General features: G+C 37.1%; 1 protein-coding gene across 1 annotated transcript in view; it reads left to right on the top strand.

Moving 5' to 3' along the window:
- The window catches only part of nop14 (NOP14 nucleolar protein homolog (yeast)), a 52,286-nt gene that overhangs the window by 16,942 nt on the left and 8,221 nt on the right, over window positions 1–27,123 (top strand). The window contains exons 8-15 of the mRNA XM_034034314.3: window positions 1,813–1,944; window positions 2,351–2,681; window positions 9,400–9,530; window positions 10,313–10,398; window positions 12,280–12,415; window positions 13,168–13,269; window positions 14,000–14,153; window positions 20,247–20,406. Of these exons, the coding sequence (XP_033890205.3) occupies window positions 1,813–1,944; window positions 2,351–2,681; window positions 9,400–9,530; window positions 10,313–10,398; window positions 12,280–12,415; window positions 13,168–13,269; window positions 14,000–14,153; window positions 20,247–20,406 (1,232 nt within the window). The remainder of the gene's footprint in view (window positions 1–1,812; window positions 1,945–2,350; window positions 2,682–9,399; window positions 9,531–10,312; window positions 10,399–12,279; window positions 12,416–13,167; window positions 13,270–13,999; window positions 14,154–20,246; window positions 20,407–27,123) is intronic.

Below are 27,123 nucleotides of genomic sequence, written 5' to 3'. Positions count from 1 at the left end.
GGGGACCAGGGGGGCGATAGAACAATAAGAAGCAGATGACAGTGAGAATGCAATTCAAAGGAGTGAAACTCAAAAGTGCTGACAGAGATGGAGACAGGGTATCGAAGTTCCAGGGTGGAGAAAGTTGGAATGCAGTTCCCCTGCCTCGTCCTGAGGAGTGGGGAGAGTGAGAGAGGACATAGCGAGAGGAGAGAACAGTTGGGGTTGCAGTGTTCGGGGGGGGGGGGGTATCCATGTTTCTGTAAGGACCAGAAAGTCGAGAGAGAGGAGAGAGGCGTAGGCAGAGATGAAGTCAGCCTTGTTACAGGCTGACCGGCAGTTCCAGCGGGCGCTGGAGAGAGAGAGTGGGAGGAAAGAGTAGATGGGTGCAGGAGTAGAGAGATCTGGTTGGAAGGGTTAGAGCGGTGCTGGTAGGAGATTTTGTGAGCACAAGAGCAGAGAAAGATAGCAGAGAAAGTCATAGTGGATACAGTGGACAAACTCTACTATTACAGTTGCAATCAAACAGGACTCTGTTCCACCTGGGACAATCAAAAACACTTAGCAAATATATATATATATATATATATATATATATATATATATATATATATATATATATAGATATAGATATAGATATAGATATAGATATATATATATAGATATAGATATATATATATATATATATATAGATATATATATAGATAGATGTCTGTCTATCTATCTATCTATCTATCTATATATAAACACACACACACAGTGTTTTGTGATACCTCATTTAGGGAGCCTTGATACGATACCACGCACAGTATTATAATATTCTATACTATCACGATACTTTCGATCTTATGCCCATTACATGATAAAAGGCTGTATAGTACATAAGAGGCTTTGATATTTTTATTTTATCCCGATATTAGGTATCGTACGATTTACCATAGTGCTTATTTAAGACCGGCAGTAATTATAAGTACTATGATTTTCGAAAGACGACATTTTTTATTGCGGTTTTTACGGTATTTGGGGAAGGCGTATATGGAAGTTTATTTCTGCGGATACAACTTGAACAAGTTGGCAAAGAAGTCCTACAATTTTAAACTGAAAGCTGTTGAGCTTGCAGATGAGAGAGGCAGTCAACCTGCTGCTTGATAACTTGGAGTTGATGGGCGTCGCATTAGGGAATGGAGAAAGCAAGTACCTCAGCTACAAGAAGAGCCGACATCTTCACGGTAAAAAAAGGAGGAATAGTACTCCCGATGGCGACGTAAATGAAGATGATTTAAGTGTTCACTCAAACAAGGAAAATGAAGAGGAGGACAACAATAGAGAAGAAGTTGTGTATGACTTGGTCTGGACGCATACCAGTATCAATACATAGTGCTGTGTAAATTCTTTTTTTGTTTGGGTTCCATAAACTTTACAGTAAAATACCTGTATGCACCAGTGTTTAATTATATTCTTTTAAATAAATTGTATTCAGGTTTATTCAATTCCTTATGCTTCTATTTTTTAATGTTTTGCCATACTGTGTTTTTTTTATGCATTTCTTTAAGTGCTGTGTTTATTTGAGTTGGGGTAGGGAAAAAAATGTACATGTTTCATTATTGAGAGCGCCATTTGTTTGAGGGTGGCGTCTATTACAAATCTGATATCTGATTGTGGTGCTTATTCAAGGGCGGTGGTAATTCAAAGTAATACGGTATATATTTTACAATGAACAAAATCAGTTTGTTTGCTTATGTTAACATCCTATCATAATGTAATGAACATAGCTTATTAATGCTAGCTGTGACTCTTGTTAATTTGTTTTTCATTGACAATTGTTAAATTTAGGAAGACAGACTTCGCCGCATGCAAGGAGATTTTGAAGAGGAAGGTGCTAAGAGACCCACTCATCTGTCAGCAGATGATCTGAACGATGGATTCATCATAGATAAAGAGGACCGGCGGATGCTCACATATCATGTCAGTGTCTTAAAACCAATACAAAAGAATTCACTTTTAATTCTGAAATTTTGAACACTGCTGATTTTAATACAGTGAGGCAGCTTTAAACACTTTAACCAGTTGAAGTTGTTGATATTAATAACTGGTAATCAAATCTGCGAAGAAACTGTAAAAAGTTAATTATATGTGTTCTAATATATAGATTTAAAACTTAAAAAAAAAAAAAAAAAAAGATGAATGCAATAAGTTAAAATTTTGAATAATTTGAACGACATAGTTAAGAAGCATTCAGTAAGATGATCTAATTATGTAACAAATGTTTACTTGAGTAACTGTAAATATGTGGATACACCATTTAAATGTAACATTTCTGCTTACGCCATTGCTGAATTGGTGGCAAAATATATTCTGCTATATTCTGCAGGATGGAAAATTGAATGTGGAATTGGGTGGTGAGTCAGGAGAGGAGGAGGAGGAGGAGGAAGAAGGAGGAGGAGAGGGAGAGGTGGAGGGGGAAAGTGAGAATGAAGAGGGAGATGAGAGCCCTGATGAAGAGGAGGAGGAGGAGGAGGAGGAGGAAGGTAGTGATGCTGAGGACAGTCACTCAGACCTGGATTCTGAAGTGGACAGCGAACCCGAGGGGGAAGAGAAGAAGATGGCAGAAGAAAACCAATCCAAAGCAGAGAAGGCACTAAGTGAGGAGCAATCTGCGCAGAAAGAGGCTGCTAAAGCAGAGCTCCCATATACCTTTGCAGGTAAGTGCATTAGTTACAGAATACATTGTAATTCTTACACTTGGTGATTTATCTGTTGTAGGGAGAATTGGTGTTTAGATATCCAATTAACATTAGAACCGCCATGTAGGTCACTTTGACCAAAATGTTTTTAAACTGCTTTGTTATGAAACCGAAATTATTATTTCTAATACTACATAAAACACTACTTCTGGTATGAAGGCTACATTGTACTCTATGGAGGAGCATACGCGTCTGCCAGCGGTCTGCCTGCATCCAGTGTGTTGTAAACACAGATGCAGTTCCATTGAACACTATTGTGTAAACACGTGTATACTGGTACATACAAACCTGTAAAACCGAAATGTTTTTTTTTTTTTTCTGAAAGTAATATAAAAAAAATTATATATAACATACGTTTATTATTAGGCACATAAGTTGTTATCCTACCTATCATTTGTTTGCTGTGTGCAGATTCTGAGTGCAGCTTGCCGTATTCCAATTAAAATGACTACTTTCAAGATTAAATATTTCTTTCCGATCTCTTCCCAGTTGCATTTCTGGAACAAAATGAAGGATTGTTGTCTCCCAGGTACATTGAAAAATAAGCAACCAGACTTTCACTGAGTTGGCATCTTGACAAATCCACAATCCTAGCAATCTCTGTCTCATATTCAGTCTACAAACAAAGAAAGGCTTGAAATAAAAACACGTGTGCTGGAGGAGGGGGCATGTCTTGTTTGCTGCATTTAAAAAAAAAAAATATATATATATATATATATATATATATAGAATATCTTGAGTTATATTAAAAAGACGTATTGTACTGCATGGGTCACATTGACCCACGTGGCGGTTCTAGGTAGAACTGTTTAGAACTTTATCATTTAGGATCGGACATACACCTACGATTTACAATGGAAGAGTAAATAACAGTTTAAATACAAAATGGGTCAAACTGACCCGCATGGCGGTTCTAGTGTTAAAGATAATTAATTAGTGTGTGTAACGGTTTAAGTTGGTTAGTTACAAACTTCTCCCAAATGAGTTTGAGATTGCAAAGGAAACATTTGCACTATAAAACATGCAACACGGTTATATCTTTTATACATTTTATCAAACGTTTGTAAATAAAATATGGTACACAAGCAGAAAAGATTAATATCAAAGTAGCATAAATCCGCACATTAATCTCAGTAAGCAGTAAGTTAGGTAATACCTGGTTTTCCGTGTAGATATTAACTACATGTGAAAGCAATCTTAAGAACTAATAATCGTCTTAAGTCAACAAATACAATACTATGAGTATGCAAGCAGAATAACTGAGTAAATATTTCAAATAAAATCCTGATGAATTCTAATAGGATTTTATGACATTGTACTTAATTCTTTATCAATCTGTTGCGAAGTAGATGTTCTTCAGCTGCAACACCCATTCATTTGTTATTTAAAACTATTTCAGCACCTCTTGTTCAGTTGCATAGATTGCTTTGTAGTTATTCTAGCTATCTAGTTGCTAATTTACTTTCATGAGCCCTTTTGTTATAAAGTGTGACACATCCCTTTTACATTTCACAACTTCAACCTTTCTGCAAATATACAGGAATTACATTCTTCAAGTATAGTTTCTGTAATTCCATATTTAGTTCAATTGGAGAAAATACTTAATTCAGGTTGCAGCTTTGATACCGTCTGTGATGACTTGATGGGGCGGTGTCCCTTTCAAGCTTTGTTTTAAGAGCAGGAATTCGTCTACTAAAATTGACCGATTTCAGGTAGGCCAATTCAGTTAATTAATTAATTAATTGATTAATTAATTATTTAATTATTCACTTTCCTTCTCTTCAATGGCGATCCGAGTAAATGGAGTTCCTAAGTCCATTAACAATATTTTAGTTTTGTTCTAAGTTTTCTACAATTGACAGTTGAAGTTGTTAAAAACTGCTCTCCATTTTTCTGACTGACTAGACAAATGCTGAACAAAGTCCTTTTCCTTGTAACCTTGACTCGTTTTCAAACTTAAAAACATATCTTATTACAGTAGCCTCCGGCTAAGAGAACCCCCTCGCGAAGTGTTCCCTAAGACGGAGTTGACCACCAAACACAATATTAATCAATCAATAAATAAATATGTATTACTTGTCATGACGCACGTGCATCACTATATGAAATGAACACAATAAGTAAGAGAAAAGCAACAGGCAAGTGTATGTTAATGAAGTATAATAATAAAGTAACAGAAAAACTAACATTAATAAATTAACTGTCAAACTAAATTAACACAGCACCCCTACACACATTAAAAAATGCAGCAGCAACTCTAGATTAATTATGAATACATGTACAGGAGCAATATTGAAGACATGCACAGCATTATTTCACAGAATGTTGAAGCAACTCACCAGAACGGGAAACACCAAATTGGTCTGACTTGTGTCTGATTCAGGTTTTTTTGTAGCAAGAGAAACAGCGGTGCGTTTCGTCATTTGTTTGTCTACATACCATTCTGTAGCTGCAATAGACTACCATACTCGCCCACATTTCCCACTACATAATATTCTGATAATAATACTACTCTACTACCATATAACGGGTTTCGTTGTCATTTTTCAATTTGTAGGGCCTTTAGAGCTCCATTAAACATATAACCACACATACATACTTACATATTTTAGGACAAACATGTAGCAGACAAAAATTTATATTAAAATAGATGTTTTGCGATTTGATTACTGGGATCGATTTCAAAACTGCTGAATTGAATGATACACACATGCTGTCCTTCTCATAGGGGATGAACCCGATCACTTTCTGTTCGCCCATCCCACTAAGACTACTACTAAATAATAATAATAATAATAATAATACATGAATCTGAATTCCACAGGGATAGTGCAAGACAATACATTTACTGAATGTTTTTGGGTAGTCTATTACTATTACATATAATTAGGACTTGAATTTTTCAGTTATGTTGCATTTGTTCTGCGGGGGGGGGGGGATTTATTTGCAAAATCTGTTATATATATATATATATATATATATATATATATATATATTGGGGATCCATTAGATGCTAATCCACCCGAGACGTTCGTGAACTGTGTTACGTCTTGCAGCAAGGTGATTTTAAGCCCCCTGTCTTTTTGAACAAATTAAAAAAGACAGGGGGCTTAAAGATTTATTTCTTTATTTAATTTTCATATTTTTGTTCTTCTTCTAAAACAAATCTTCCTCTAAAATTAGGTTGAAGACATTTTACTAACAACTCTAGGTGGACGCTTAAGCCTGGTGCTGTTGGTAGCCCGCAGATAACTAAGAACATAAGAAGAACATAAGAAAGTTTACAAACGAGAGGAGGCCATTCAGCCCATCTTGCTCGTTTGGTTGTTAGTAGCTTATTGATCCCAGAATCTCATCAAGCAGCTTCTTGAAGGATCCCAGGGTGTCAGCTTCAACAACATTACTGAGGAGTTGGTTCCAGACCCTCACAATTCTCTGTGTAAAAAAGTGCCTCCTATTTTCTGTTCTGAATGCCCCTTTATCTAATCTCCATTTGTGACCCCTGGTCCTTGTTTCTTTTTTCAGGTCAAAGAAGTCCCCTGGGTCGACATTGTCTATACCTTTTAGAATTTTGAATGTTTGAATCAGATCGCCGCATAGTCTTCTTTGTTCAAGACTGAATAGATTCAATTATTTTAGCCTGTCTGCATACGACATGCCTTTTAAGCCTGGGATAATTCTGGTTGCTCTTCTTTGCACTCTTTCTAGAGCAGCAATATCCTTTTTGTAACGAGGTGACCAGAACTGAACACAATATTCTAGGTGAGGTCTTACTAATGCATTGTAAAGTTTTAACATTACTTCCGTTGATTTAAATTCAACACTTCTCACAATATATCCGAGCATCTTGTTGGCCTTTTTTTATAGCTTCCCCACATTGTCTAGATGAAGACATTTCTGAGTCAACATAAACTCCTAGGTCTTTTTCATAGTTCCCTTCTTCAATTTCAGTATCTCCCATATGATATTTATAATGCACTGCAACAGTGTTTGCCACTCCTCCTATTTTTGTGTCGTCTGCAAATTTAACGAGTTTGCTTACTATACCAGAATCTAAATCATGAATGTAGATTAGGAATAGCAGAGGACCTAATACTGATCCCTGTGGTACACCATTGGTTACCTCACTCCATTTTGAGGTTGCTCCTCTAATCAGTACTTTCTGTTTTCTACATGTTAACCACTCCCTAATCCATGTGCATGCATTTCCCTGAATCCCTACTGCGTTCAGTTTGAGAATTAATCTTTTATGAGGGACTTTGTCAAAAGCTTTCTGGAAATCTAAATATACCATGTCGTATGCTTTACAATTATCCATTTTCATTGTTGCATCCTCAAAAAAGTCAAGCAGGTTAGTTAGACAGGATCTCCCTTTCCTAAAACCATGCTGACTGTCTCCCAGGATATTGTTACCATATAGGTAATTTTCCTTTTTGGATCTTATTATAGTTTCCATAAGTTTACATATAATAGAAGTCAGGCTTATTGGTCTGTAGTTACCTGGTTCGGTTTTGTCTCCCTTTTTGTGGATCGGTATTACGTTTTCTATTTTCCAGTCTGTCGGTACAACCCCTGTGTCAAGAGACTGTTGCATGATCTTGGTTGGCGGTTTGTAAATAACTTCTTTCATTTCTTTGAGCACTATTGGGAGGATCTCATCTGGCCCAGGGGATTTGTTTATTTTAAGAGCTCCTAGTCCCTTTAACACTTCTGCCTCTGTTATGCTAAAGTTATTTAAAATTGGATAGGAACAGGTTGACATCTGGGGCATGTTGTCCGTGTCCTCCTTTGTAAAAACCTGTGAAAAGTAATCATTTTAATATATTTGCTATTTTTTTTTTTTCTTCATCAATGATTTTGCCATTTGTGTCTCTTGGACATTTAACCTTCTCTTTGAATATTCTCTTGCTGTTCTAATATTGGAAAAACATTTTGGAATTGGTTTTAGCCCCCTTAGCAATATTGATTTCTATCTCTCTCTTGGCCTTTCTAACTTCCTTTTTGACTTGTGTTTGCAGTTCCAAGTACTCTTTCTGTGTACTTTGTTTTTGGTCCCTTTTAAACGCTCTGTAAAGTGCCTTTTTTCGCTGAATATTTTTTGTAATTGATCTATTAAACAAACCATTTTGTTTTAGATTTAGATTTGTCTACTTTTGGGATGTAATTGTTTTGCGCATCTAGTACTACATTTTTAAAAAACAGCCATCCTTTCTCTGTGGATGTTTTCTCTATTTTACTCCAATCTACTTCTGTTAGTCTCTGTTTCATACCTTCATAGTTTGCTTTTCTAAAATTGTAAACCTTAGCTTTAGTCATTACTTTCGAGGTTTTAAAAAATACTTCAAATGAGACCATGTTGTGGTCTGAGTTTGCCAATGGCTCTCTGACCTCTGTTTTAGTTATTCTGTCTTCATTATTTGAAAAGACTAAATCAAGGCATGCCTCTCCTCTAGTCAGTGCCTTGACAAATTGCGTTAGGAAACAGTCATTTGTCATTTCCACCATTTCAATTTCGTCCGTCGTACTCCCCACCGGGTTCTCCCATTTTATACGGGGGAAGTTGAAATCCCCCATTAGTATGGCTTCTCCTTTTCTACACGCATTACGAATGTCATTGTATAACTGTAAAAGGATGAAAAAAATATTTGTAATATTTGTTTTTTTATTTTTATGTATATCCTTGTTTATAAACCAACCAAACTATAAATCACTATCATTTAATGAGTCGCATGGCAGTAATTTGAAACGTTGAATAAATGGTGTCCTCATAAAAAATAAACACTAAATGGAGGTCTCTAAACTCCTCATACTGTAATCTTATTTTTTTCTTATTTGGTCAAAGGACCTTGTCATGGCCATTTCCAGCAAATCTCCGATAATAAAGGATTGCTTGGTACGGCCTTTACTTTAATAGAAAGTTGTGCAAGGATTTCCACTGCTGGAGTTTCATAAGCTTAAGGTAAGGCTTCCAGACATGTTTCCATGCAAAAAAAAAAAAAAGTAAAATGTACTGCTTTTTAGCGTGAGAAGGCAATCTAACCCCATTTAAAGCACACTTCCTATAGTGCGTGGTTTGTGCGTGCTACATCACATAAATTGACGGTGGAGAGCATATCGCCTTTCTAAACTGCATGGAAACCCGGCCATTCTCAAACTTCGTCAGTGTTGCTATGGAGACAAGGCCAGCTAGTCTCCATTTTTAATCGCACATTACAGGTGCTAAAGTTGTTTGACCTTTTGTCTACTTCTGTGGGCCTATACTATACCTAGCTTTTTTCTCTGTCATAGATACTCCCTGCTCCAATTTCAGGGAGCTCCAGCCTGCCACACCCCTGCTGTATCCCTTATGAAGCTACAGTATGTTAGGCTCAATATCAAATACGCTGAATAAAAGCATGCAACTAGGAGTATCTGGAAGCTGCAGACTTGTAGTATGCAGGACTGTACAGAGCAGCCTATGCATGCCCAGCAAAATAAAGTCTTGTGTTCAAGTACAGAGACTTCCTTATTTAAATATATATTATGCAATGTGCAATTTTATAAAACAAAGTCCTTGTTTATTGTATCTGGGATTCTGATGATTAATTCCACAAAAAAAAAAAAAAATTGAAGCTGTAAACTGATTTCCTTCAGGAAGGATCGAATTGTCAATACATGTATTTCTGCTTTTATCCAGCTCCTGAATGCTACAGTGATTTGAAGTCTTTACTAATAAAGCATTCTGCAGAGCAACAATGTATTATAATCGAGAGAATTCTGAAGTGCAACCACCCAAGCCTTGCAACAGGAAACAAAGCAAAACTGGAGGCAAGTGAATATTCCAACATCTTTAATCTGTTGTAGTGTTTGTTTATTTTAATTGCAAAACAGCTTAATATTATGATGCCTCATGTAGTAGACCCTGATATCTATTATTATAGGGTGCTGTAAGAGACAAGCATATTTATACCTCTTTCAAGGTCATGGCGGACAGATAACCAGTCGCGTGCAGCTGCTCTGATACCTTGTGGGGTGGGTATAATATCAGCCTGTATCGTACAGCAACTACACTTTTTTATTGGTAATAATTATAATATAGGTATATAGATGAAGTACTTATTAGTTTAGTCACTTAACGTGATAAATTAACATACTGCAAAATTGGTTATTAAAAATAGATACCACTCAAACGTATCAGTTTTCATTTTCTATAATAAATTGCATGTACATTTCACTCGTACATATAGTTGTTCCTGTGTAGAAGTGAGGATGTCCACATTTATGATTCAGGCAATGTAGAACTCGGGATGCATTTTGAATCCGAGAATTGTGTGAAGTAACAGATTTCGTTTTATGCCCCATTACCACCCACGTATCTATCACACACTGTAGAGGAGTTGTTGTTTTATTCAGCCAACACAAGTCACAAAACCTAGGTTTGTCGATTTTTAAAATAAATAAATAAATAATTCTAAATAGGTATACGGGGTGTTATCAGGTTAAAACCAAAAATGTCAAGCCCTACGTATAACATGTATACGATCTGTTATTTATCAATGGTTAACATGCTCTGACTAAAGAAGTTTTTTTTTTTTTTTTTTTGTGTACAGAAATTGTTTGGCTTTGTACTGGAATACATTGGAGAGTTGGCAACAAGACAACACCCTGAGCTGAGCACAATTAATAAACTCATCCCGTGAGTACTATTCCATCTAACTCACCACTCCTCCCTTCAATACACATTACTCATGGAACAGTGTTAAGGAATGCAATAAAGTAGACAAATGGAAGTTTGTCCAACTCTCTGGCAGATAACATTGTCCTATGTCTATAGCACAGTCTTTTTGTTGTGAATAATTGTTCATCATAACAAGAAACTGCAAGATGAGGGAGTGATTTTAATGTAACTCTATTCTGTTTAAGTTGCTTTTTATAAGAAGGAAGATTCAGTTAAAGTAGCTGTAGCTAACAAATTAATTCCATAACTGTTCCGGGTTGTGTTTTACCATTCGTTATATGTCTCAAATGTCCAGTTTTGAAAGAAACACGTTATAGTAAAATTGTCCCCACCATTTCAATGGTTTCTGTCCTGTCATTAACCAACCAGCTGCTTCCCAATTGACTGATATGCTTTCAGCCAGTAACATGCTTTGACCAGAAGACACTGCTGAGGTGAAATGACCCAGGAAGTACAAACAGATAACCCAATAATGAATCCTAGAAACCCTAATCCTGGAACCCTAAGTAGTACTAGATATAATGTTTTAAAATGAAAATACATGTGTGCTATCACGTTTTAAACATTAAGCTGAAAGTGCAAAACAGGCAAGATTTATTAAATTATATTTAGGGCTTCTGTTTTTCTGTTTTATTAATTGTATTTTTCGTTGCTTATTTTTAGCTATTTTCGGGTTTTATGTAAATCGTTTTTTTGGAGGGCTTTCGTTTTTGATATACTGTATGAAATGAGTGTTTTCGGTTACTTTCCAAAATGCTTGAGCATTTTTTTTTGTGTCAAAATGTATAGTAGTAACTCGACAGTACTTGCACACTTAAGTTGTACCTTCTTTCCATTGCTGTCTTCCACAATGAAATTCCTATGGTCACGGGCACATTCTTCTGGGGTTTTTGTGTATATGCATTTTTGTACATTTCGCCACAATTCTGTTTTAAATACTCTGTTTCTTAACTGTAATACAGCTTGAAATCCTGCTAACAAGCCTCCATCCTGATTGTAATCTCATTTTAAATCTCGCAAGCGGAGTCTCCAATAGAAATGTAGGAATGTCATTCAGTAGTTGGGGCGGGTTTAAAGGTATTGAGAACGAATCAGTGATAGACGCAAAGTCAGGAAGGCGGGACATTGCCCAGCAGCACTGGGAAATGTATTTATTATTATTTTTGTAGTAGGTTTTATTTTTTAATGGGAAAAGGGTACAGTCAACGTGAATTGATTAAACATTTCCACAGTTATACCGGTGTTTTCCGATGTTTATTGGCTAGCCACCGATTTCATTTTATTTTTTTTGTATCAGGGTGTTTTATAGGTTAAAACCAAAACTCAGAAGCCCTAATTATATTGTTAGTTAAAAACTTTTAGTTGTGCAAATATTGACATCATTCCTACAAAAGGTTTTGAGTTACAGTTCAGCTGTTTTACTTCTCAAATTTGAGTATTCATGGTTTTTTTTATGGTAAAAGAAAACAATGAAGCATGTGTAACCTGACAAAACTACAGCTGACAGAAAAAAAGTCTGGAATAGCTGGTTATGTCTGAATTTGGTCTTAAGGTCTACGAGCTGTTTTTACTTTTCAGTTTGAATCTCATTTTCAGTTTTAAATCTCGCATTAATTGGATCCTTGACTGTTAGCTGTTGCCTTAACTTGTGTAAGTTATGGAGTTTAGTTTTCCTCTTAATAAAACAGAAACCCCTGGGGACCCAACTATTTCTTAGTCAAATATGAATGTTATGCTTCTACTGGCCTCCCAAATATTCTGTGAAAGCCTGGCTCTATGAGGTATCAGGTAATGAACCATTCTGTCATTTTGTTAGTAATTTAATCTTTTCTGTTGTAGGCAACTGTATGCTCTTTGCCAGCTTTTTCCTGAAGCTGCTTGTAAAGCTGTTCAGTCAGTTTTTAGAGACAGTGCACATGAAATGGAAGAAGTAATAGAGGTGAAAGGTCGTGCACCATTTCCTGGCCTGGACATGGTAGGTATATTACGCATATATATATATATATATATATATATATATATATATATATATATATATATGTCCTCTTTAATAGCATATCATAAACACAGCATATGTAGATTTTCTTTATTTAATTTTTCACCACCCTTGCTTTTAAAACTAGTTGCACTTAATCTTGTGCAGATACATTTTACACGAACTTCACTGCATTGTAAATAGCGATGTGTGAAATGTCTTGCCATAGAGCATAGAGAAGTGGTAAAATATAATTGGCATACCTCCCTGAAGTAAGAATCATGTAAAAAGACATACACACCCCTGCTCTTGGCAACTAGACGGTACAGTGGGTTCAAATTGTATCTCACAGAACTTTGCTTTTGATTGAATTTGTCTGGTCAAATGTTTAAACCAAATAAAGAATATGAATACTTAAGCTAAAGAAATGAGGAAATACTTAGCAACTATTGTACTTTCTTTTTGTTATTATTGCTGTTGTTTTTATTCATGTTCCTGTGGTGTTTGCTGTGGGTATAATTAATAATAAATAAATAAAACATTTGACATGTTCAAGTGACAGCATTTATGAAACCCAATTGTTACCAAATGGTAACCAATATACAGACAAACTGTACACTAGTTTTATTATACAAACAGTTTGGAAAGAGCAGACTAATGCACATTACTAGTGCCTTCATTGTATGTTTTATTATGTGAAAACATTGCTTATTGTTGTTAATGGCTAGTTTCTCTGCTCTCTTCTCTCTTAGCTGATTTACCTGAAAATCGCAGCACTTTTGTTCCCGACCTCTGATTTCCGCCACCCTGTAGCGACCCCTGCTCTTGTTTACATGAGTCAGTTGCTTACCAAAGTATGTATTTATTTATCTATTTATCTATTTATCTATCTATCAATAAGAATCAGATCCTTTTATATATGTAATGTGTTAAACTGTTTCTTTGGGATCCCCGGTCTTCACTGGGGACTCCGGAGAGAGTGTCACATTGGCCTTGGCGTTCCCGTTGGTTAGGGGGTTAAAACCAGAAGGGACTGTTTCTCCTCATCATGTTACAGCGGGCCCTACTGGTCAGGTGCCCAGTGTGCTCAGGCAGACACCTGCAGGACTGGCCTTTTGTCCTCCAGAGGCTCGCTGACGTTTGCACTCGCGTTCAGGGTGTAGAAGAGGAGGCTGACTTGGTCGTGGGATCGGTGGCCCACTGAACCTTTAGTAACCCCTGAGCTGTGTGGGGAATTACTGCGGTGAGGGGGGGGGGGGAAATAAATGGACGTATAAATTGGGTACACACACCTGTTCTGGAACTTGTATTTTGTCATCCATATTCCTTTCTTTCTGCACACTTGACATCTTTTAAGGTCTTTTTAATGTTTAAGGTTAGAGGGCTAAGTAAATTTAGCATGCAAATTAGACGTAGGTATGAGGCAGGTTTAGAAATCTGTTTACTGCACCCTCTCCAGATCAAACATCATGTTGTTGTTTTTATATTTACAATACCCTCCGTGACATGTTTCACTTAAAAATACTTCCCTGCTGTTAATCGGCCAAATTAGTTTCTAATGAAAATGTTTGCGTCTCTCTTTAGTGCCCAGTTACTACGTTGCAGGATGTGGTGACAGGACTTATGCTGTGCTGTTTATTGGTGGAATATATATCTCTGTCCCACCGATTTGTACCTGAACTTATCAACTTCCTGCTGGGAATCCTTCATCTTGCTGTTCCAGAAAAGCAGTGCTTAGGTAAGTTGTGCTTGAAGCAGTTTAATACATCAGTACATTTATTGAATTTGTAAAATAATTTGTAGAAGCAGTTATGCTGGCTACAACCAGCAAACACCCAAGAGTTCAGAATGTCAATAACTCCCCCTTGCAGCCCCACTGGATTTGCCTTGCTTTGTTTATTGCTTGCCTATAGTACTTATTTTGAATATGCTTATGTATTGTGCCCAGTTGTTCATGGGACACAATTTCAAAAGGAAAATCAGTTGCCCACAAGTTTTAATCTGTCTGTCATGTGACTGGCATTTGAATACTCCAATAGACTAACGTTTCAGCTGAAATGTTTCAACAATCATTTATGTAAGCTTCCATTTTGAATAAAATATTTTAGGCTTTATATATATATATATATATATATATATATATATATATATATATATATATATATATATATATATATATATATATATATATATATATATATATAAAAATAAATAAAAATAAATACATATATTACACACGTATACATACACAGTGGTTTGCAGAAGTATTCACCCCCTACCAATAATGTCACATTTTGTTGAATTACCAATAATGTATGCACAGTTTTTCAACTAACTTTTTTATTCAAAGCTGTAGTGGTTAAACTGAACACTGTTATATGAGGAGGGGAAACTTGCAAAGAATATGTACAAAATGAAATTTACTGGTTGCATAAGTATTCAGCCCCTTAAGTCAGTACTTGGTAGAAGCACCTTTTGCAGCAATTACTGCTTGGGTCTTTTTGGATAGGTCTCTACTAGCTTTGCACAGTAGGATGGTGACATTTTTACCCATTCTTCACGGGAAACTTGCTCCAGTTCTGATAAGTTTGATGGGGATCGTCGATGGACTGCAATCTTCAAGTCTCGCCATAAATTTGGATTCAAGTCAGGACTTTGACTGGGTCACTCAAGAACATTAATTATTTGCTTTGGCTTTGTGCTTTGGGTCATTGTCCTGCTGAAATGTGAATTTCCTCCTCTGATTCAGAGTCTTGGCTGACTCAAACAGGTTTACCTCAAGGATTTGCCTGTACTTTGCACCATCCATTCTCCCCTCCATCCTGACAAGCTTCCCAGTCCCTGCTGAAGAGAAGCATCCCCATAACATGATGTTGCCACCACCATGCTTGATAGTTGGGATGGTGTTGACTGGGTGATCTGCAGTGTTGGGCTTGCGCCAGACGTAACTTTTAAACCCGGAATTATCCCGGGGTTTAAAAGGCATGTCGTATGCAGACAGGCTAAAATAATTTAATCTATTCAGTCTTGAACAAAGAAGACTACGCGGTGATCTGATTCAAGCATTCAAAATCCTAAAAGGTATAGACAGTGTCAACCCAGGGGACTTTTTTGACCTGAAAAAAGAAACAAGGACCGAAAAGTTCAATTTTTGTCTCGTCTGACCACAAAACCTTTTTCCACATGTCTGCAGTATCATGCTTTTTCGCAAACTCCATATGTGCTTTAAGATGAGGCTTTTTGAGTAATGGCTTCTTTCTTGCTACCCGTCCATACAGGCCAGCTTTGTGTAAGGACCGCCTTATTGTTGATGTGTGAACACTGACTCCCTTCTCAGACACAGAACTTTGCAGATCTCTCAAGGTCATTGTTGACATCCCAAACCAGTTTCCTTCTTGCCCGGCTGTTCAGTTTGGGAGGGTGACCTGATCTGGGTAGTGACTGGGTGGTATGATGCATCTTCCACTTCTTAATGATGGACTTCACTGTGCTGACAGGGATAATCATCGTCTTTGAAATTTTTTTGTACCCTTCTCCTGCTCTGTGCCTCTCTACCACTTTTATCCCTGACTTGTTTCGAAAGCTCCTTGGTCTTCATGGTTGCTTTGTTGGATCACTATGTCCGAGTTGCAGCGTAAAAGTCTTTATATACCTGAGGGAAAGTTAAACAACTTTGAGTACACACAGGCTGAAACCATTTCACTCATTTTGAGACCTTTCAAACAAATCATTTGCACCTGAGCTGATTTAGGGCTGCAGTAGCAAAGGGGTTGAATACTTATGCAAATTAGATTAATCTGTTTTTCTCTGTAAATCTTACTTATTTATATTCTATATGTATTTTTTAACTTTATCAATGTGGAGTAGTTTGTGTAGATTCTACATGTAAAGTCTGATTTGAAAGCGTCGTGGAGTATGCTCAGGTGCCAACAAAATGTGAAAACTTTGCAGGGGGGTGAATACTTCTGCAAACCACTGTATATACAGACGTGCTCAAATTTGTTGGTACCCTTACAGCTCATTGAAATAATGCTTCATTCCTCCTGAAAAGTGATGAAATTAAAAGCTATTTTATCATGTATACTTGCATGCCTTTGGTATGTCATAGAATAAAGCAAAGAAGCTGTGAAAAGAGATGAATTATTGCTTATTCTACAAAGATATTCTAAAATGGCCTGGACACATTTGTTGGTACCCCTTAGAAAAGATAATAAATAATTGGATTATAGTGATATTTCAAACTAATTAGTTTCTTTAATTAGTATCACACATGTCTCCAATCTTGTAATCAGTCATTCAGCCTATTTAAATGGAGAAAAGTAGTCACTGTGCTGTTTGGTATCATTGTGTGCACCACACTGAACATGGACCAGAGAAAGCAAAGGAGAGAGTTGTCTGAGGAGATCAGAAAGAAAATAATAGACAAGCATGGTAAAGGTAAAGGCTACAAGACCATCTCCAAGCAGCTTGATGTTCCTGTGACAACAGTTGCAAATATTATTAAGAAGTTTAAGGTCCATGGAACTGTAGCCAACCTCCCTGGGTGCGGCCGCAAGAGGAAAATCGACCCCAGATTGAACAGAAGGATAGTGCGAATGGTAGAAAAAGAACCAAGGATAACTGCCAAAGAGATACAAGCTGAACTCCAAGGTGAAGGTACGTCAGTTTCTGATCGCACCATTCGTCGCTTTTTGAGCGAAAGTGGGCTCCATGGAAGAAGACCCAGGAGGACTCCACTTTTGACAGAAAAACATAAAAAAGCCAGACTGGAATTTGCTAAAATGCATATTGACAAGCCACAATCCTTCTGGGAGAATGTCCTTTGGACAGATGAGTCAAAACTGGAGCTTTTTGGCAAGTCACGTCAGCTCTATGTTCACAGACGAAAAAATGAAGCTTTCAAAGAAAAGAACACCATACCTACAGTGAAACATGGAGGAGGCTCGGTTATGTTTTGGGGCTGCTTTGCTGCGCCTGGCACAGGGTGCCTTGAATCTGTGCAGGGCACAATGAAATCTCAAGACTATCAAGGCATTCTGGAGCGAAACGTACTGCCCAGTGTCAGAAAGCTCTGTCTCAGTCGCAGGTCATATGTCCTCCAACAGGATAATGACCCAAAACACACAGCTAAAAGCACCCAAGAATGGATAAGACCAAAACATTGGACTATTCTGAAGTGGCCTTCTATGAGTCCTGATCTGAATCCTATTGAACATCTATGGAAAGAGCTGAAACTTGCAGTCTGGAGAAGGCACCCATCAAACCTGAGACAGCTGGAGCAGTTTGCTCAGGAAGAGTGGGCCAAACTACCTGTTAACAGGTGCTGAAGTCTCATTGAGAGCTACAGAAAACGTTTGATTGCAGTGATTGCCTCTAAAGGTTGTGCAACAAAATATTGGGTTAGCGGTCCCATCATTTTTGTCCATGCCATTTTCATTTGTTTTCTTATTTACAATATTATGTTGAATCAAAAAATCAAAAGCAAAGTCTGATTTCTATTAAATATGGAATAAACAATGGTGGATGCCAATTACTTTTGTCAGTTTCAAGTTATTTCAGAGAAAATTGTGCATTCTTCGTTTTTTGTAGAGGGGTACCAACAAATTTGAGCACGTCTGTATATGTATGTATGTTTTGACTGGGGAAAGATAACGTAGGTTTATTGGAGTTCACAAAAAAAGGTAACCTTTTTAGCTTAATTATTCAGCTATTGCTTCATTTAAATAGTTTTAATTTTTCAGGGCATTTTGTTAATGCATGTCTGTTTTAGTTTTTTGCTGTTCTACATTTTTTGAATGCAACTGTTCATTTTAACTTTTTTTTTTTTTTTTTTTTTTTTTTTAACACATCAGTACTCACACGTTTGATCATAACTGTTGCATGAAACCAGAGTGTAATAATCCAGCACCACTGCACTTAAGCATTTGTATGTCAGCTGACAAATGTTCAGCTGATATCCCATCACACCTTTCTTCTTAAAGGCGTACAGCCTCTATACATGAACCCCCAATATCTCTTTCAAGCATCTGGGTACATATTTTTACAATATTACAACAATAGGAATATGTTGTGTGTGTTTGTTTTTTTTTGGGTGCATCTGTATAGCTATTCTGTACCCTATCACCTTACAGTACAATAATACGACAAATGAGCTGAATAATAATACCCGGAAATCTTAATATTTTTAATAAAGTAGTCGGCGCAAATATAGTATTAGGCGGTGGATTGTGCCAATCGCCGGCTTATTTTAACCCCCTGCATTCATTGTCACTTTTTGCTTTGAAAATAATCGGTTATTTTTTTAGCAGTCATTTTAATATTTTAGCCTCTCGAAGTGCTTAACACAGAAAACCTGCCCCTTCAACACTCTGATTGGTTAAATGTTGTGTCAAGATGTAACACAGCTGTCATGTGGTTCCAAGATTTTTTAACCCAGCAACGCGCAAGTGATCCAGTCTGCTAGAAGCGCAAGTGATCCAGTCTGCTAGAAGCGCAAGTGATCTAGTCTGCTAGAAGCACAATCACTCCTTATTGTTCAAGGCACAGTAGCACCTGCAGCGACAGCCACTTCGCCGGGTGACCCGCCTGGCTGAAAAGGCCTGGGGAGAACCCTGTAATGCATCAGAGTAGAAAAATGCAACATGTGTAAGACTTTTGCACAGTAGTGTGTACATATAAATAGATAGATAGATAAAATCTTGAAAAAACACAAACAAACACTTTTTAAATCTTATTTTTAACAAACACTTTTTAATATTTCTAATAGCAATAGAACTCTTATACGAGGGCTGTACCGTCTGGTTATGTTAAATGCATCTCACATTTGGCTCGGGTGATTTAACAGGCATGAGGCATGAGGCATCAGGCATGAGGTAGTGAAGCCGTGTTTTCCGGGTTGTATTACTTAAAGAATAAGTAGCGTGTTCTGAAAAATATAGTTACACGTTAGATAATGTACCTGTAATTTTTCTTTTCATTGTTAATATCCTGTCAACTTTTTACACTCATAACTTAGATAAGAAAACATAGGCAGATCTGAGCAATACGCATAGTCCCTTCACCACAGACATAACACGGACATAAACAAACAAGACAGCTGCTTCCATATCCAGCGCTCAAAGAAATTTGCGGTCATTTGCCAAGCTTTTTGAGATGTTATAGTAATAAAATAATGACTTGGATAGCATTATTGAGGAGTTTGGTGATAAATCAAGTGATCAGGAGATGATTTATCAGTATGCACTACTATGAAGAGATATGTAATAAATACAGCGAACAAGGAGTGGGGCGGGGCTGGAGTTGCAGTACTGAGTGTCCTGTTGATATGCAGTGCCTTTTAAACCTGTTTTACTGTGAATAAAATTACTTTTAAACAGTGCATGTAAAAATAAACAGCTTGTGTGAAAATAAATTGGACGTGACACGCCTGACAGGCGCTGAATAAATGGACCGCAAAGGGTTAAACATTGAATTTATTGGTTTATTTACCTTGATTACTTAGTTTCATTTTCCTTACATTGTACATGTTTTTAACTACAGCGTGGTAGTGCTGATTGGTGGATGAGTTCTGAGGTTATATCAATTAACTATTTGGTGGTAGGCTGAGTCTCCAATTTTAATTCCTGAAGGATTGTAATGATCTGGTTAATGCTTATCCCAATCTCTAATCAATCCAAATGGCACCAGGAATTTCTGTCTTGTTAGTCTATTTTGCAACAGATAAATAAAGAACTACTGGTGGGGTATGCATTATTGGCAGTTTTGCATGCATTATAATAACATTTAATGATACTATATCCACTTACTGATTTTAGCTCAATGTTTTTTTCAGGTTACACAGTTGTGCCACCCTTCAAGACAGTGGGGAAGAGTTGCAACTTGTTAGTTGTGAAGGATGAAAAAGTGTCCGAGTCTTGGATGAAGAAGTGTCTTCCAATGTCTGCTGTTCAAGGGCTGGAGCTTAAGGATGAATTGGAAAAAGACCATTTCAGGTAAGAAAAGGACTTCAAACCAGATAGACAATTAAACGATTGTGCCTGTCGATGATGGCTCTGCCGTGTGATAGTTGACTGCGACGGGAGTTGTGTCAAGCGCAGAAGGTGAGGGCGCTAACGAAAGTCAAGGTCAACTAACACACAGTAGAGCCATCACAGTGTTCACGCTAGGATGTGCCATTGCGCCAATGGCTCCCAGAAATAAAAAATGTCCCACTGAATTTCACTTAACGGGCCCGTGTGTCCCCCTCCCCAGACGCAATACCAATAAACAGTATTATAAATCACACACTTAAGGATTAGACACACAAATATCTTTACAGTGAAAAATAACTTATTTTCGTTAAATATAACATTCAACCCCCACCCCCCTTCTCCACGTCTTAAAATGGTTTGGTCTAGGATCGACCGTAACGTGACAAAAAATTTTCGAAATCTGGCTGAGTGACATATTCACAGCCAGTGACATCGGTAAGTACAACAAAGTTATTTTTACAGAGATTAGCTGTGTTTTGTTTCTTTGTCTATGAAAGAAAAACTACTCAAACCATACTTTATAGAGCAATTAGTAGCTTTTTTTTCTCTTGGCTCTAGACGTATACAGTTTCTTCAGATCTGTTCTTGAAATCAGATTTTTATGATTTACATAATTTAAGCCACAACAAGCTACATGTGTAGCTTGTAGATTTAGGTGTTTGTTTGCCTGATGGAATTCAGAATCTTTAGCGATACAGTATTTTTATTCCAGGGGTGTTGCTGAAGGTAGCAGTTAATCCAGTTCTCCAATCCCCCCCCCCCAAAAAGTGCCAGAACACACAATCATTTCAACAACAGTTAAGTTAACGTATTAACCCCAAACCTGAGTGTTACACTGTATATAACGTCATTCTGGAAAGCACATGTGACAGTGGTACTGGTGTTTATATACAAGTACATTAAATGTAAAACTGATTCAAACAAGTGAAGCACTGTTTTTTATTTGTATGCACATATCAGTTCATTGCTTTCACATTTTATTAACATTAAAAAAAGGAAAAACTATAAACTGAATACAGTACTGAAAACAAGATTCAACACTATTCTTAAAACAGCAGGCGGGGCTCCCGAGTGGCGCATCAAGTAAAAGCGCTCTACATGGAGTGCAGGATGCACCCTATAGCCTGGACGTCGACGGTTCGAGTCCAGGCTATTCCACAGCTGACCGTGGACAGGAGCTCCCAGGGGGGCGGCGCACAATTGGCCAAGCGTCGCCCGTGGTGGGGAGTTTAGGTCGGCCAGGGTGTCCTCGGCTCACCGTGCACCAGCGACCCCTGTAGTCTGGCCGAGTGCCTGCGGGCTTGCCTGTAAGCTGCCCGAGAGCTGTGTTGTCCTCCAGCGCTGTAGCTCTTGGGTGGCTGCATGGTGAGTCCGCAGTGTGAAAAAAAAAAAAAAAAGCGGTCGGCTGACGTCCTCCGAAGCTTCACCCTCCTGAGTCAGCGCAGGGGTGGTAGCGGTGAGCTGAGCCTAAAAATATAAATAAAACAGCAAAAAATGTAAATAAAACAGCAGGCTGTATTCCATAGTGCTGTTTTAACTGGCTTATCTCTTAACACAAAGTAAAAAGTTTTTATTTAATTAAAAAAAAAAAAAAAAGATTATTCAAAATTGAATATTACATAACATGGCTAGGCAAAGGTCTGAATGCAGCTACCAACAATTACTAGGCACGAAACCCCAGACCCACAAGCAGATAAGAACTTGAACTTGAAGCATATGTGGAAGCAAAATCATGGTCAGCACAAACTAGGATAGAAACAAAAATGATATCCCTCTTCCCACAGTATATCATGAGTAAAAGTTAAATGCATTAATATTCTTTTTTTTTTTTTTTACATTTGCTTTTCTAATTTCTATATATTGTGTATATAAATCAGTGGTCACGAACCCAAAATAAATGTTACTTTTCTTAACTTAAATATAGTGTTTCAAACATATATTAACTAAATAAATGGTCTTCATGAATTTATATAACAAACATGAACATACCATACAATGCTGAACTGTACATACTGTAACACTTACATCCTTGCTGTTTTTCTGTATTTATTGTTGATAAATACAGTATTGTAGTACACTTGTGGAAACGTAACTTACCTGTCAAGTTGTTTTTAGGCTTCTTGTTAGTGACAGAAAAGTAGGACAGTATCCCACTACGCTTTTTATCAGACGTTACTATCAGTGGTGTAGTGGTAAATAAAAGTTTGGAGTTGAACAGATAGATTGAACAAATAAACATGAACAGATAGATTGTTATTGTCTTTTCCAATGAGCATGCAGAGAGGCTGACATACTGACCCCCTCAGTGAAGAAAATGTCCCCCCAAAATTTTGGGAGAGGGACACATTGACCCTCAATCTGTAAGTCCTGAAGCAAACACTGCATCATCAAGAGGGCACTATCGCTATTAGAAAACAATTTTTACCATTGTGTGTTTATATATATATATATATATATATATATATATATAATGTGTATATATATGTATGTGTATATATATGTATGTGTATATATATATATATATATATGTATGTATGTATGTATATATATATATAAACTTAACCTAGATTTACCTTGAACTTGTACTGATTCGTCGGGTACCTTTCCGCCGAGTAAAGACATTCTAAGAAAATAGCCCCTAACATTTTTTTTTAATTAAAAAAACAAGGATGACATACATATAAAGAAAAACAATGAGTTTTTATTTAGTAAATCGATTTTTATTAACTTGTTGTAATCTGGACATTGCCTGAGAAATGAACGGAGCAATTCCTGAACAGTCCGTGTACGATGGAGTCTGAACTGTTTGTTATTGGAGCGTCATTTGAGCTGACAGGGAGTGGATTGGCTGGTGCGATAGTGACAGGAACAGGATTCAGTGCTTGATTGGTTGGTTTTGAGTCTTGTTTGGAGGATCCATCCGAGGATAGTATTGTAGACCAATTATGTTTTTGCTGAACATTTACTGTCCAATAGCTGCAAATTGAGTTTGTAATACAGCGTCGTATTGGACATGATTTCTCTGGTCTCCAGACCAGCGTCAGGTAGAAGTTGAACAGCTGTTGCTCTCACACAGTGATTTGTGTACCTTTTTAGTGAGATTGACTTTTTCCCTTAAATTCACTTAAATTACCAAGCGTGTTTTTTCCCAGTGGTTTGTAGGTGTACCAAATAGGGTGTGTGGCAGCATTTTCAGGAGAGAAAGGCTTTGGCTGAAGGTAGAAACGTGGCGAGACGTTTTAGGGTGGTATTTAATGTAATTTTTAAAAAGCCGGTATACACGTGGATTGATTTTCAAATTTGATTCACAGTTGGTGCTGAGACGTTCCAGCGGGCATCTACCGTCTATTAGAGCCCACTAGAGCTGGAAGCTGACAGTACTGAATAGTGGAAGCTCACAGTACTGAATAGTTTTCTAATTCCCAATGTATTTAATTGTTTGGGCTCTAAAGGTTTGTCAATTTAATATATATTTTTTTTTTTTTTTTAAACCTGATGGTTTTAACCTCATCTCCTGCTGTGGTACGTCAAGGCATTGCACTGTATCCCATGGTGCAGCTTGAAGTGTAAAACCAGTCATTTATTTTTCCTGCAGAGTGCGCCAGAGAGCTTTTAAGAATTTAATTTAATTTAGGAATTTAATGGACTGTATACTGTTGTTCCTCAAGATGTTTTATGCTTTAGGTTTGTTTCGCTCTCTGTAGGGGTGTCGTATGAATAGTGTTAACGAACATGCAGCATTTTTAAAATGAATTAGTTGATTGACAATTAAACAACAAAACAAATCTCTTGTAAAGAAAAGTTCTGTCCATACAAAAGCTATTTACATTTAAATGTTGGTCAAGGGATTCTTTCTTTTCTTTTTTTTAAGGTGTGAAAAAATTCAGTAAATGCAGGTATATGTAAAGCTATATGAAAAATAACGTTTTCTTTAGGTCAGCAATTGGTGCAACATGATAGCAACCTTAATGTTACCGTACTTTAGCCAGATTTAAAGTTTAATATCTGCTTGTTTCCATCTGTTTGGATGCTATCATCCTGTTTTATTTGGGGATGGAGAGTTGCTAACTAAATGTCTTGGTATCCCTGAATAGATAATTATCACTGCTTAAAAAATATGCCAAGGATTTTAATGAGCAATTCGTCTCAAATTCATTGGTACCCTAAATATGATTCATTTACTAACAATGCTGAATGACTCGGTGGAGCATTTGTTCTCTGTTTTACTCGCACACAAAAAATTCCTGAGTAGTGACTGCCAAGAGTGGTACAATAGTTAATGTAATGCTGTCCTTGGCAGTCCTGAGCCACTTATTTCCTGAATGATTTAAAAATAAAAGATAAATAAATAAATCCACGGTAGGGCTGCCAGAGTCAGACGGACAGGTTTTGGTTTTGGATGCTGAAAGTGGTCAGTTAAAGCCCCTCCAGCCTCAATGACTCCAACACAGCAAAGCTGCAGACTTTGTGGAGTGTCTGGTCTATTAAAAGTACAGACCTCAATGTACCAAGTTATTATTTATTACAGAACACATGGTAAAGTAGGGCAGGACTACTAATTAAGATTATTTTTTTTAATCTATCCTCCTATGGTTGTAGAGCAACATAGAGGAGCTTGAAACATACATTTTAAAACCTTTTTTGCTTGCTCGCTTTGCCATCCTGTGGGCATCTTTTACTGTCATTTTAATGAAGGCAGTGTGTATAAAAAAAAGAGCCATTGTAAAATTCATAAAGTCCTGATTGCAAAACTCCCAAAGTCAATCAGGCGAACAACAACCGGAAGTAGATTTGCCAGTGTATGGAAATGTGGAAGTAAGATGTGTAAAGAGCCCATTGACTCGCAACAGAAATTTCCCCCCAGCTCTCTCTGTATCCCATAACCCTTTGCGTGCAGTGTGATGGAAATAAAGGGTCAGAGTATCTTTGTATATAGAATATCTATAATCTATGCAACTGCAGTAGTTAATGCAACACGATAGCTACGACTGTCTGTACTGTACAGAATTCTTGCACATTTCTTGAAAATTTCTTTTTTTTTCTCCTGTAGAACTGTAACTTGATTGAGACCGTAGGCACCTAACCCATAACTATACATTTTTGCTCCATGTATACACACTATTCTATGTTTTGTTAGGGTTTTACCCTTAAACCAGGGGTGGGGAAAATTGTAAATATATGAGAATAGCACTTTTAGAACAACAGGCCCATTGTGGGGTTGCTAGGCAGTGTCATTTCATTTCACAGGCCATGTGCACAGTGTTCCACATGCTTGAGCAGCCATGTTGTGAGTTAGTTGTATCGTGGGTAGCTTCAAGTACTGTGAAACTTTTTTTGTGCTCTGTGTATAAAAATAAATACATTTGGGGGTGGGGAAAATGGCTACTACAAAATAAAGAAGAAAAGTGGATGCATGTTTTTAATGAAAAATTGACAAATTATTATTTTTTGTGGAAGTGAAATGCGAGCTTGTGTGCGCGGATAAAATGATAACATTTAAAAATAATTTGAATGCACAGGAAGCCATTTTTACAAAACCAAGAAAAGAGCTGGACAGCATTGTGCAAGCTATGCTGTTAGTGAACTCATGGCAAAAAAAACTTAAACCTCATATACAGGGTGATTTTAGAAAGCAAGTTTTACAGCATCAACGCACCATATATCATATGGTAAACTTTCTAATCACCCTGTAGAAGGAGAGTTTGCGATCGCCGTCTTATTGGCTCAGGGGGAAAATTAAAATTATTTGAGTGTGAGCTTATCTTGTAGGACAGTGTCGGATAAAATTGACGATATGGCTCAGAGTATTGAAACGTCTCAAAGATTTTCCGGCCGATTTTTTTTGAGTTCTACTCTCTGGTTATTGATGAGACATAACAAATACGGCCTAGCTGTTTATTTTGCTTGGAATCACACCAGATTTGGATTATTTACTCTCTTTAATAGCAATGCATGGCACCACCGAAGGTGAAGATCTTTTTGAGAAGTTTATGTTGGCAGTGTACAGGCTTCAATTATCATTTGTACTTGTTGCCTTAATCAAGAAAGAAATGAACCACCTCAGTCTTGATTCAAGTAAGTTGATAGTGTGTCACTGCATTCACCAACAGAATCTGTGCGCACAGTCCATGCGACTGAACAACGTAATGCTTTAGTAGTATTAAGCATTAACTTTTTTAAAAGTAGAGGATTATAAAGCCACCAATTTAAAGAGCTATTGAAAGACCTTGAATCAGAATATGGTGATTTTGTTTATTATTGTCAAGTGCGATGGCTGAGCAGAGGGAGCATGCTGAAGCAGTTTTATGTACTGAGGGAAGAAGTGGTCGAGTTGAGTGACCCCAAGTGACTGTGACCTAGCAACACAGTGCATTGTCCAACACTTGCGGGACACAAACCAACATCAACAGTGGCCAAGGAGTGCTCAAATTTACTCAGTTTAGTGTGCAATTTCAAGACCTAAAATCGAAGGAACTTGAATTAAACATTTTTTCAATTCTTTTCAATGTTGAGACAGTCGATGTACCCGAGAACAGGAATGTGATGCTTATTTAGCAGTTTATGTTCATTGGTTTATATTTAATACAAAGTGTCATTCTTTATGGAAAGCAGGTGAAATGTAGCAAACTTAACTCAAGGTTGTATGTATCAGATCTGGTGATGTATTCGGATGGACGC

This window comes from Acipenser ruthenus, chromosome 1 (assembly GCF_902713425.1).
Source record: "Acipenser ruthenus chromosome 1, fAciRut3.2 maternal haplotype, whole genome shotgun sequence".
Classification (NCBI taxonomy): domain Eukaryota; kingdom Metazoa; phylum Chordata; class Actinopteri; order Acipenseriformes; family Acipenseridae; genus Acipenser; species Acipenser ruthenus.
The sequence above is the reverse complement of the archived record's forward strand: the minus strand, read 5'-3'. Positions and strand labels throughout refer to the sequence as shown.